The sequence below is a fragment of the Myotis davidii genome, unplaced genomic scaffold (genome assembly GCF_000327345.1).
Source record: "Myotis davidii unplaced genomic scaffold, ASM32734v1 scaffold839, whole genome shotgun sequence".
In the NCBI taxonomy this organism is placed as follows: Eukaryota; Metazoa; Chordata; class Mammalia; order Chiroptera; family Vespertilionidae; genus Myotis; species Myotis davidii.
Genome location: NW_006290027.1, coordinates 5,976 through 17,069, shown reverse-complemented (window position 1 = coordinate 17,069; position 11,094 = coordinate 5,976). Strand labels below are relative to the sequence as shown.

Sequence of the window (11,094 nt, the reverse complement as noted above, 5' to 3'; positions counted from 1 at the left end):
GAGCGCGGTACGGGGCTGCGCCGTCGCCCCATTCCATGCCGCGGGGCCCCAGATTCACTGGGGTCCGGTACTTGCTCTCCTGTGGGTGCGTCACCTGCCCTTGCTTAGCAAACACTGTTATTCCGATAAAGTCCCTAAAGGGGGGGAGGGGGGGGTCTAGCGTGGACCCACTATCGCGGGGTGTCTCCAGGACTGCCCAGCGCCGCGCCTTGGGAGAGAGACACGTTGTTGGTGTATTTGTGACTGAAATCAACAAAGAGCAGATATATTCAGTCTGAATTCTGTCCTTTAGTTGGCAGAAAGCTAATAAACCAATTCCCTGGGCAGGTTATATGAGCTGCAGCCTTCCCTACAGCATCACCTTTACTTGTTTTCATTGCAGACACAGATCCATCTGTAATAAATATTTGTTTTTTGATCACAGTCCCGATTACAAGGCAACTGAGAAGTTAAGATGGAAGTATAAACGGCTTAACAGAAATGAGGCAAAATTAATGTGTTTTTGCACCAGCAATTCTGAAACTTTTTCTACAGTCTAATAACAAAGGCATCAACTTCATTATTTTTCAGTTTTAAGTTCAGTTTATATATTTTATTGAAATGGTTATTCTCTGAACATTCACATCAGTCTGTCTGTATCCTCTTCCGGACATATTTTTCTTCTAACGTTTAGTGATTGTAGCCTTTGTTTGTTTGTTTCGTATTCAAGGATCAAACTTATCTGACTTGCAAAATTAATGGAATGTGGTTTGAAAACAGTAACGGTTCAAACTTTATCTTAAGCCTGGAGCCTGTCATATCTGAACTCAAAAGCTTGACTCAAAGAGGAAGGTCAACACCATTGCTAAGAGCTCATCACCTTCTCTCTCAGAATCTCCAAGCCCTAGAATTTCTCAGATTTTAGGTAGTTACCAGTTTTGTGACTTGTTTTATAGATTTCCAGTGTGAGTTGATTTCCAAAAGAATTTGGATTATTCAACTGGTATTTTACTCTTCTAATAACTACTTGTTTGAATAACCTAAACGCCTTTTCATGCAAAGGGGACTAAATCCTACTTTCCAAGGCGTGGCCCTAGGTTCAAGGTAGGAAGTAATGATCAGAGCAAAATTGCTAGTGATGCAGTGTCCGTAGGCCCTTGTGTGGCTCAGGTTCTCTGGGATAGAGAATTCTCAATATTATCCAGCAGAAATGATAAGCTGCTGGATACCACTACAAGAATGAAAAAGTGAGGGACTTTTTATCTTACAATGAGGCAGTGTCAGTACAAGAAACATTCCAAATTTGCTAGCCCTTTGAAGTTAAACTAACATTAGACATTCTTTATACTACTTCCTCAATGTCTCTTATTTCTCAACTTTAAAGAGTAAGAAAACACAGATGAGAACTTTCACCCAAGGTAAGCCCCTATTTGTGTGTGTGTTAATCCTCATATGAGGACATTTTTTTCTGTTGATTTTTAGAGAGAGTAGGAGGGCAGGATGGAGGGAGAGAAAGAAATGTCGATGTGTCACATTGGTGGCCATGCCTGGGGCTGGTGATCAAACCTGCAATCAAACCTGAGACCCTTTGGTGTGCAGGCCAATGCTCTAACCACTGACAACCGCCCCCCCCACCTTTTTTAAATTTACTTATTTTTCAATCCTTACCAGAGGATATTTTTTCATTGATGTTTAGAGAATGGAAAGGAAGGAGGAGGGGGAGAGAAACATCCATGTGAGAGAGAGACATTGATTGATTGCCTCCTGCATGCGCTCCAACCAGGGTTGGGGATTGAACTTGGAACTGAGGTATGTGCCCTTGACCAGGAACTGAACCGTCGACCCTTAGATCCATGAGCTGATGCTCTAACCACTGAGTGACTGGCCAGGGCCAAACCCCTATTTCCTTTTTTTTTTTAAATATATTTTTATTGATTTCAGGAAGGAAGGGAGAGGGGGAGAGAGATAGAAGCGTCAATGATGAGAGAGAATCACTGATCGGCTGCCTCCTGCACACCCCACAGTGGGGATCAGGCCCACAACCTGGGCCTGTGCCCTGACCAGGAATTGAACCGTGACCTCCTGGCTCATAGGTCAATGCTCAACCACTGAGCAATGCTGGCTGGGCTAAACCCCTATTTCTTTAAAGGGCTTTAGAAGAAATGCATTTGCACAATTTGAAGACACTGTTGTAAGAATTAAATGTAGAAATGAAAAACCAGAGAAATGGGGCCCAGTTCCAGAGCAGCCTTCTCCCTTTCAGTATCTGATTTAGAAGCAATGCTTCATCACCATCTTCAGCGTTGCTTTTTCTTTTCTATAGCCTCTGCTGCCCTTTCAACCATAAATCTTTTGCTTTGCTAGTGATCTGTTGACATTTGCACTAGGGTCCTTGAAGGGCTATTTCAGGTTTTGAATTGCTGCATAGGATGAATTTGAGTAGTAGGATAGTCAAAACTATTAAAAGGGCAAGTTATTTTATTGGAGGCTGCGGTTTGGTTTTGTTTTTAATTTTTCAGACCTTTCTTCTCCCATGGATCAGCTCTTCTGAGAGCTATCCTGGTGATCCATTTTTGCCTATTCTTTCCAAGATGCCGACCGAGTGTTAACAGGCATTAACCCCACCTCTCCTGCCGCTCACTAGAGAGCCTTACCATCTCTTCCTCAAATTGATTCCATTTCCTTGTAGCCCAGAGCTAGACTTACAGACTCAGCTGGTAAAACAATGAACTTCGCTCTGTCCCAACTTCTCAGGCAGGAATGACTGACATACCTGCAGTGCCAGTAGGAAATGTTGGCAATCCCTGACCTTTCTGATAACCTAAGGCCTAGAATCGTCAGAAGTCCCAGGTTCACATCCTCTTCTTAAGAGGAAACAAATAGAGAAAGCTCCGAGTTCGGTGCAGTTCTGCACTTCCTTATGCCATTCTGTGACATTAGGAAAAGTGACCTAATCTCCCTGCCTAACCCAGTCAGTCTGGAAATGCTGGTTTTGTGTGTTCTCAGAAACTATAATGGTACATCACGGTCTTCCAGCATCTCTAAGAGGTCTCTTGCCCTGGAAGACTTCTTTCTAAGGACCTTGTGAAATGACACAGTGAATGCTTTCTTGCTCCAGAGAGATCCAGCAGGGCAGTATGGAGACATCTGACTTGAGGGAAAACCCACAATTGTTCAGCATACAGTTCTGATATTTGTCAGGGACCCTCTGAACAGCAAGATGAAAGGTTTCTCATAGTCCCTTGTCACACATTTTGGACTCCTTTTTTAGTGCTCTAATGGTCCAATGTGAGTAGAAGAAAATTAGTGCTGGATAGAGTAGGAGAAACTCAATTCATCTCCATCTCCCATTATTTCAGTTCCTCTTGAAATTCATATCCAAACCTTATGGTAAATGAGATCAAGACAGAATAGAAGAGACATTTCCTGTTTGGAGTTTCTCAGAAGCGGCAATCCCAGTCCCTGGTGCAGAAAGGTGTAGTATAAGGCTGTGGGTTCTCCTTGACTCTGGATAATCACAATAATTCAGTAGGTTTGCAGAAAGGCAGGAAAAATGTATGAACAACACCTCACTTCTTGACAATCGTGAACTGAAGTATTGATACAAAACATCTCAGGCGAGAAGTTTCGCATGGGTTCCCTCCCCCTTTCTCTGCCTTTCTCACCACAGGTCTGGTCCACAGATGCCCGGATCTAGACCCGCTCCCCCCACTCCTGTCCGAAGCCTTGCCGGACGTGGTCAGCTGACATCCCTCCCCTTGTTTGGTGTCATTTAAGGAGAATGCGCATTGAACCTGCTCCATGCCACGCTCCCCGCTACAGAGTGACCTCTCTGCGAATCGAGGGGACTGTGTGGCTGGTGGCTGAACTAGTGACTAGAAAAGTCCTAAGATTCTGACTCCCGGGAAAGCCTGGGAGTCAGAGTCCGGGGATTTAGACAGTTTGGAGGGGCCGGCTCCGGCTGGGGATCCTGCTGGCCGTGCTCTCCGCTTTGGCCAGGGGAGCAGGGTGCACTCGCTTTGGTTCACAGCCTCTGGCCTCTGGCCCCACAGGTCTGTAGGTGCCGGTGGCCAGCCCGGGCGGGGGCACAGCCTCCGGGGACAGTGTCCGCTGGCTGCGGGAGGCGCTGTTGGCGGTGGAGCGCGTGCAGGAGGACCCGGAGCGGGAGCTCTGAGAGCCAGAAGACGAAGAACCAGGCTTCACCAGGCGGGCTTTTGGGGCCTCGGCATCCTCTCTGAAGGGAAAACACAGCAGAGGGAGATGTAACACTGGAAAGACTGGGATCTTTCCCCTGCGGTTGCTTCCTTCTGAAGTTTCCCAATAAAGTCCTCAAGCTGCAAACCTCAGGTAATAACCACCGAAGGCAGCCATGAAGGGAACAGGGACTGCCCACTTTCTGAGGCTCAAAGCGTGGCTTAGGCACATGCACCTCCCTTTGTGGCTCAGAGATGAGCTCTCACTCTGGGAGAAGATGCTCTGGCCATTGACATGGTCTAGAAGACTACATGCCCCTTGAGCTGGGGTTTGTCCATGGAAACCCTTTTGTGGACCGTGGGTGTGCCCGCTCTAAGCGGAAGGGATCAGAAGTGATGGGGGGGTTGATCACTTATATCTCTGGAGGAGAGACAGTTTCCCTAAAGGCAAGCCAGACCTTCTGTCCGAGGCTGGTCCTCCTTGCCTACCAGAATAACCCTCACACAGACCCCTGGGTGAGAGAAAATGGGCCACTATGTTGCTGGTCGCTGTGGAATGGCCCCAGGAAAGGCCTAGTGGGAGAGGAGATGTTGGAGGGACTGACCGGATTTCATTAGGCCTCTCTTCTTCCTCGTATCTCTTTTTGTCTTTCCTTCGGACTAGCAGCCACACCAAGAGGAGGATCAACAGGACCCCGGCCACCATGCCGGTCACTGCTCCCGCCACCATGCCGATGCTCTGCACATCTGTTTTCTCAGAAACGAAAGCGGAAACGAAATGAAACAAACTAGGAGATGCATGAACTTAAAGGACCTAAGCCCTGGACAGGATGCGTATGCCCAGAGCGTTATCTTCCTGAGTCCCCACTTACCCCCGGTGTCTGCCTCCCCCGCTTGATGTTGAAGGGTAGTAGGATATGCCACCCCAAATATGCCTCTCCAACTTTAAGATTATTTTAAGCTGATCATTTCTGAGAAACTGCAGACACAGGAAAAGCTCTAAAAACGGAAGTTACCCTTTGGTAAGGGAAGTTTATAAAGGAAATCTCCACTTGGTCCCCGCCCAGATATAATACATTTCTTTAGAAAGCTGACACATGATTGTAAAGAAAGAGCTCACACAACTGCCGAATGGTCCTTGCAACTACTGGGCTGATTTGGGTGACAGCCATGTTCTCCTGGAAATAACGGTTACTCTTACAATCAAACCTGTTCCACATGTTGACATGTTTGCAGCACAGTGCGGGGGAAGCAGCACCTGCGGATACCTACACTGCACCGTGACGCGCAGCACGCAGCTCTCCTTCCCGGCCTCGTTGCCCGCTGTGCACTGGTAAAGTCCCGAGGAGGCCGCCGTGACGTTCTGCAGCAGCACGCGGCCCGGGTTGCTGTGGTCTACGCAGGCAGAAAGGATGCGATTCCCTCAGCGCAGGCTCTGCATTTTGTGTTGACTTTATTACATCATCTACCCAAGATTCCCTAGTCCCATTTGGTAAGGATGAGAGAGATGACAGAATAGATCCCATGTGGGGATGTGGGAAGAAAGGTGAACATTCTTTTAAATGATGGCAAATCCTCAAAAGTTACAAAGGGCTGTGAACATTTAAGGGAGGCTAACCAAGATAGATAGAGTGGATTTATTTGGTGCATTTCTTTCTAATGTTTTTTACACTTTACGATCCATTTGAGAACAGAAAAGACAGTCCCAGTTTATGGGTGAAAATGGAAGGTCATAGATGCAGGAGTGTAGTTGAGGTCGCATGGTGATTGCTGTCCAGTTTGGAATTCACGGACAGTTCCGTCCTGTTGTCTCAATAGACCGGCGGGAAGATGACTTACCGATCCTGGATTTGGGAGGCAGACGCTCCTCCTCCCCCTCCTTCTCCCGGACTCGCTGCCAGTGATACACGATGGGCTCAGTGCCAGAGGACGATGCACACTGCAAGGCCAGGTCCCTGCCTTCTCTCGGCTCCCCTTCCAGCTCACACTTGGGCTTCGACGGTCTCACTGGCAAGAAAGAAAGAGGGAAAAAAGTACTGACTCAAAGATCCCCAAACAATAGACTCAATGGAAGAACTATATCCTGTTGAGTTTCCCCGGCCATCCTGATGGTTCACTTTGGAGTGGGGATTCAAGGGCCGTTACCTAGCTTCCTGCCCTGTGTTCCATCACCTCCAGAAATACACTGCTCTGTCCCTTCTGCACGCACACCCACTCCAGCTGCTTCCAATGGTGGAATTTCCAGAGACGGCCTCAAAAACCACATCATTCTCAAAGAAGAAACACATTTAATTGGAAATTTTAGGAAAACTGAGTATGGTTTTACTAATATTGAGACAAGGATAGGAGTTCATTCATTTGGCAGATATTAAGTAGCTTCTGCTGTTAAAAAAACAAATGGATTTAAATCATCTGAGAGATTTAAGCTAAATATAAGGATATCATTCAAATATTAGAGGATATTTAATTTTTTAAGGGCTACCATAGAAAGTTGTGATTGTTTTTTCTTCTTGCATTACCGTTAAAGTACAGAACATACTTCTTCCCAGCAAACTGGAGTAGGTGACATCTGAATTACGTAGACTCCAAAGTACTGAACATCCCGTTTGGTGAACACACAACACAATACACAGGTGATGTATTATTGTATAGAACTATACACCTGGAACCCATACATTTTATTAACCAGTGTCACCCCAATGAGTTCAATCTAAAAGAGTGCTGAACAGGATGTTGTAGTACCACGATGGCTGTGGCCGTCCCTTGCCCAGGTAGGCGCTTACACTGGCACTCTACCTTACCTAGGACTTTTAAGACGACGTGGCTCCACACGTAGTGGCCCGAATTCTTCACCTTGCACGTGTACAGGCCCTCATCTCGGGGCTTCAGAGACTCGATCTGCAGGGAAGCATCTCCTGCCAGGAAATTGGAAGCAAAGGCCACTCGGCCCTTCTGTTCCTCAGTCAGGTTATCGTAGACATGATGGCCGGAGTAAGTGATTACCTGCGGGACAGACCAGGGCGTGTCAGACAGGGGCTTGGCCTTCCTCCCCGCTGAAGGCAAGGTGGGGATGGGAACACTCCCAATGGAACAAAGCAGTCAATGGGGCTGATTCTAAGGACCCGGGAGACCTCTGTTCTAAAGAAAGTTCAAAATACAGTGTGTCTAGGCCTTGCTTTTCCTTTTAAGAAGAATAACACCTCATATTTGTGTAGCATTTTAATTATGAAGTAGTAATGACTAAATGCTGAGAACCGCTCCATTTTATAGGGAAGGAATTTTAAATCTGAGTGAATCATTACAGCCTCATCAAGGAAAGAAGGAAACGCACAGTGAGTACACATAATGGCATTAGAATCGACTCTGAGAATTGCAAGAACAGGATAAGGAAGGGGAGCAAGACCTACTTTCCCCCTTTTGAACTTTTTGCAGACCCCCCTTTTATTTATTGATTGATTTTATTTATTTTTTAAAATATATTTTTATTGATTGTTAAAGAGAAAGGGAGAGGGATAGATAGAAACATAGGTGAAAGAGAAACATCATTGATCGGCTGCCTCCTACACTCCTCCCCGACTGGGGATTGAGCCTACCACCCAGACGTGTGCCCTGATGGGGGATTTGAACTGGTGACCTCTTGGTTCATGGGTCAGTGCTCAACCACTGAGCCATACCGGCCAGGCTATTGATTGAGTTTAGAGAGAGGAAGGGAGAGAGAAACATTCACGTGAGAGAGAGAAACATCAATCACCTGCTTCCTGCACACACCCCGACTGGGGATGGAACCCCAAACCTGGGTGCATTCCCCCCTTTTTGTTGTTGTTAATCCTCACCTGAGGAGATTTTTCCCATTGCTTTTCAGAGAGCAGAAGGGGATGGTGGTGTAGAGAAAGAAACATCTGACCCATGATGGGGAGCGAACCTGCAACCCAGGTACATGCCCTTGTCCGGGAAACAAATCTGGGACCCTTTAGTGTGTGGGCTGATGCTCTAACAACTTAGTCACACTGGCCAGGGCATCGCCCCCACTTTTAAAGGGAACTTTCCTCCTTTACTAAAAAAAAAATATTTAAAATTTTTTATTTATGTATTTTGAGAGAGAGAAAGAAAGCAACATCGACTAGTTGTTCCAGTCATTTATGCATTCATTGGTTGATTCTTGTGTGAGCCCTGACAGGGGACCCAACCCACAACCTTGACATATCGGGACTATGCTCTAACCAACTGAGCTACCTGGCCAGGACTTGCATACCCTTTACTCAAAGTACACTACACTCCTTGTGCGTGCTAGGTGCCCTTACATCTAGTTTAAAAATATTTTTAAATTGGCTTCAGAGAGGAAGGGAGAGGGAGAGAGAGAGAGAGAAACATCAATGATGAGAGAGAATCACTGATCAGCTGCCTCCTGCACGCCCCACACTGGGGATCGAGCCCGAAACCCAGGCACGTGCCTGACCGGGAGTCAAACCTTCACTTCCTGAGTCATAGGTGGACACTCAACCACTGAACAACCGACTGGGCTACACCTAGTTTATTTCTCACCCAATTTTTCCAAGTAATCATTGTCCCCATTTCACAGACAGGTAGGTAGCAGAGCCTGGTGTGAACACTTCTCTCTAAAGCCGTCTGTAGGGTCTGTGGCACTTTATAATGGAAGCCCTAGTGAACTAATAGTGCAAAATGAATTTCTGTTCAGCGCAACTTTGTCACTTTAGAGGACTGCATTTTACTTTATTTTTTGCATTTTACTTTAATAATTAAAAATTTAACAATCCAAAAATAAATAAATAAAGCCATCTAGCCTGGCTGGTTTGCTCAGTGGTTAGAGTGTCAGCCTTCGGACTGAAGAGTCCTGAGTTCGGTTCTGGTCAAGGACACATACCTTTGTTGCAGGTTCCATCCCTGGCCCTGGTCAGGGCACGTAGGGGAGGCAACCAATCAATGTGTCTCTCACATCTGCATGTGTCCCTCTCACATCAATGTTTCTCTTTCTGCCTCCCTCCCTGGTTCCACTTTCTCTCAAAAAAAAATGGAAAAAATATCTGAAGATTAACAAAAATAAAGCCATCTAGCTCGTTGTTCTGGTATACCAGTTACCTCTCCCCTTCCTTTCCCACATGTGTTTGTTTCACTACTCATTAACGGCTCTTTCAGAAAGCTTGGAAATGAAGGAGAAAAAGTAAAACAACAACAAAAAAAATCAATTTGTTTCGTTCTTACAAAAGTTTAGAGTCCAGTTGAAGCGGTTAGAGAGGTAAGGAGTAGAAGTTAATGGTTAAAATTCAGGTCTGTATTGAACGTGAATTATAACTGAACCAAAAAAATCAGGGAGTAATGGGATGGAAGCAGACTTGACTTTGGGTGGTGAACACTCAAAACAATGTATGGATGATATATTCTACAATTTTATACTTAAACCTTATAACCTCATTAACCAATGTCACCCCAGTAAGTTCAATAAAATTTAAAACAAAATTCAGAGCTGACTGCGGCTTCACTGTCTGGCTTTCCTTTGTTTTATCCCACGGGGATTAGTAAACCAGGCGGGGAGATGGTGTCCTTTCCTTCCACCACCTTCGCACTGTGAAGGAAAACCCCTATTCTGTAAAACTACTGTTTGGAATTCTCTGCTATTCTTTGGACGGCCTCTTATTCTGGAAAAAATAACTTTGCTTTCTAGCCTGCTTGAAAAATGGGGGAGATAAACTTAGCTGCCTGACCTTGTAGGCCAGAGACTAGTCAGGGGTGGGCAAACTTTTTGACTCGAGGGCCACAATGGGTTCTTAAACTGGACCAGAGGGCCGGAACAAAAGCATGGATGGAGTGTTTGTGTGAACTAACATAAATTCAAAGTAAACATCATTACATAAAAGGGTACGGTCTTTTTCTTTTTTTAGTTTTATTCATTTCAAATGGGCTGATCCGGCCGTAGTTTGCCCACGGCTGGTCTAGATACGCCCAATGCCATGCCAGGTGCAGTTTTTAATTGATAGAACTGTGTAGTTTTCAAGGCCGCCGCCAGCAAGTGCACAAAGGACTGGCTCTTCCATAAAAAGGGAAGTTCTGTTGTAGCTTTGCTTAGAATTTGGATTAATTTCCCTGAGCCCGCCGCGGTGAATAGAGTGTAACTCCGAACTCTGAGCGCTGTTTGGTTCTGGTCCGGTTTTTCTGTAACAGCAGGAGCTTCAGCCACGTCTTCGTTTTCCCAGGCGGGGAAACCAGCGTTAGATTTCCCCAGAGAAAAAATGATCTTGATTTTTACTGAATCGTCGGCCGGCCTCATCACCACCTTTGTTCCTGAACCCTTTCCTGTTCTCTGGGTCCTCCTGTCCCTCACGAGCACCACGCGGACCCCCACCCGGACCTCAGACGCTGCCCTCCTGCCCTCCTGCCCTCCCGGCCTGAGCATCCTCCTCTCAGACCCGTCATTCCATCTCAGACCCTTGGGGAGGGAGCGTCCCATCGGGCCCAGAAGAGGCGGTTCGGAGCGAGCCCTCTCCTGCCTCCGGTGGCTTCTCAGCAGCGGGGTCAGGAGGGAGGCGCACAGGAGAAATGAGTAACGAACAGTGTCAGAGGGACTGTCCCAGGAGCGCGGGCGGCATCGGCCCGGCTCTGAGATGGTGGCTGACAGGCGGGGAGGACGGTGGAGCGGGTCCAGATGCACAGAAGGCGCCACCAAAGGGCGCATTTCTGGCTGCAAATGTTTCATTTAGTTTCTTTTTCCCCTCTCCCCTCTCCCCCCTCTTCCCCTCCTCCTCCTCCTCCTTTCTAGCTGCTAGTCTTTCATTTTCCACTCTGGGTGTCAGGAAGCTTTGCGGGTCTTTCTCAACTTCCTCTCTGGTGTTTGCAGTTTTAAATCCAGTGAAAGAACCCCACTGCTTCCGCGTGTGCAGGCCAATGGGGCGGGGAGTGGGGGGGTGGG

General features: G+C 46.8%; 1 protein-coding gene across 1 annotated transcript; it reads right to left on the bottom strand.

The window, feature by feature from the left end:
• Nucleotides 1-2,433: 2,433 nt before the first annotated feature.
• CLMP (CXADR-like membrane protein) lies at nucleotides 2,434-7,225 on the bottom strand (the record flags this gene model as incomplete). Its single annotated transcript, XM_006762754.2, has 5 exons — nucleotides 2,434-4,213; nucleotides 4,778-4,919; nucleotides 5,445-5,567; nucleotides 6,012-6,179; nucleotides 6,974-7,225. Coding segments are annotated over 5 exons (986 nt in total), but the record flags the coding sequence as incomplete, so codon positions are not given.
• Between the last annotated feature and the right edge of the window lie 3,869 nt (nucleotides 7,226-11,094).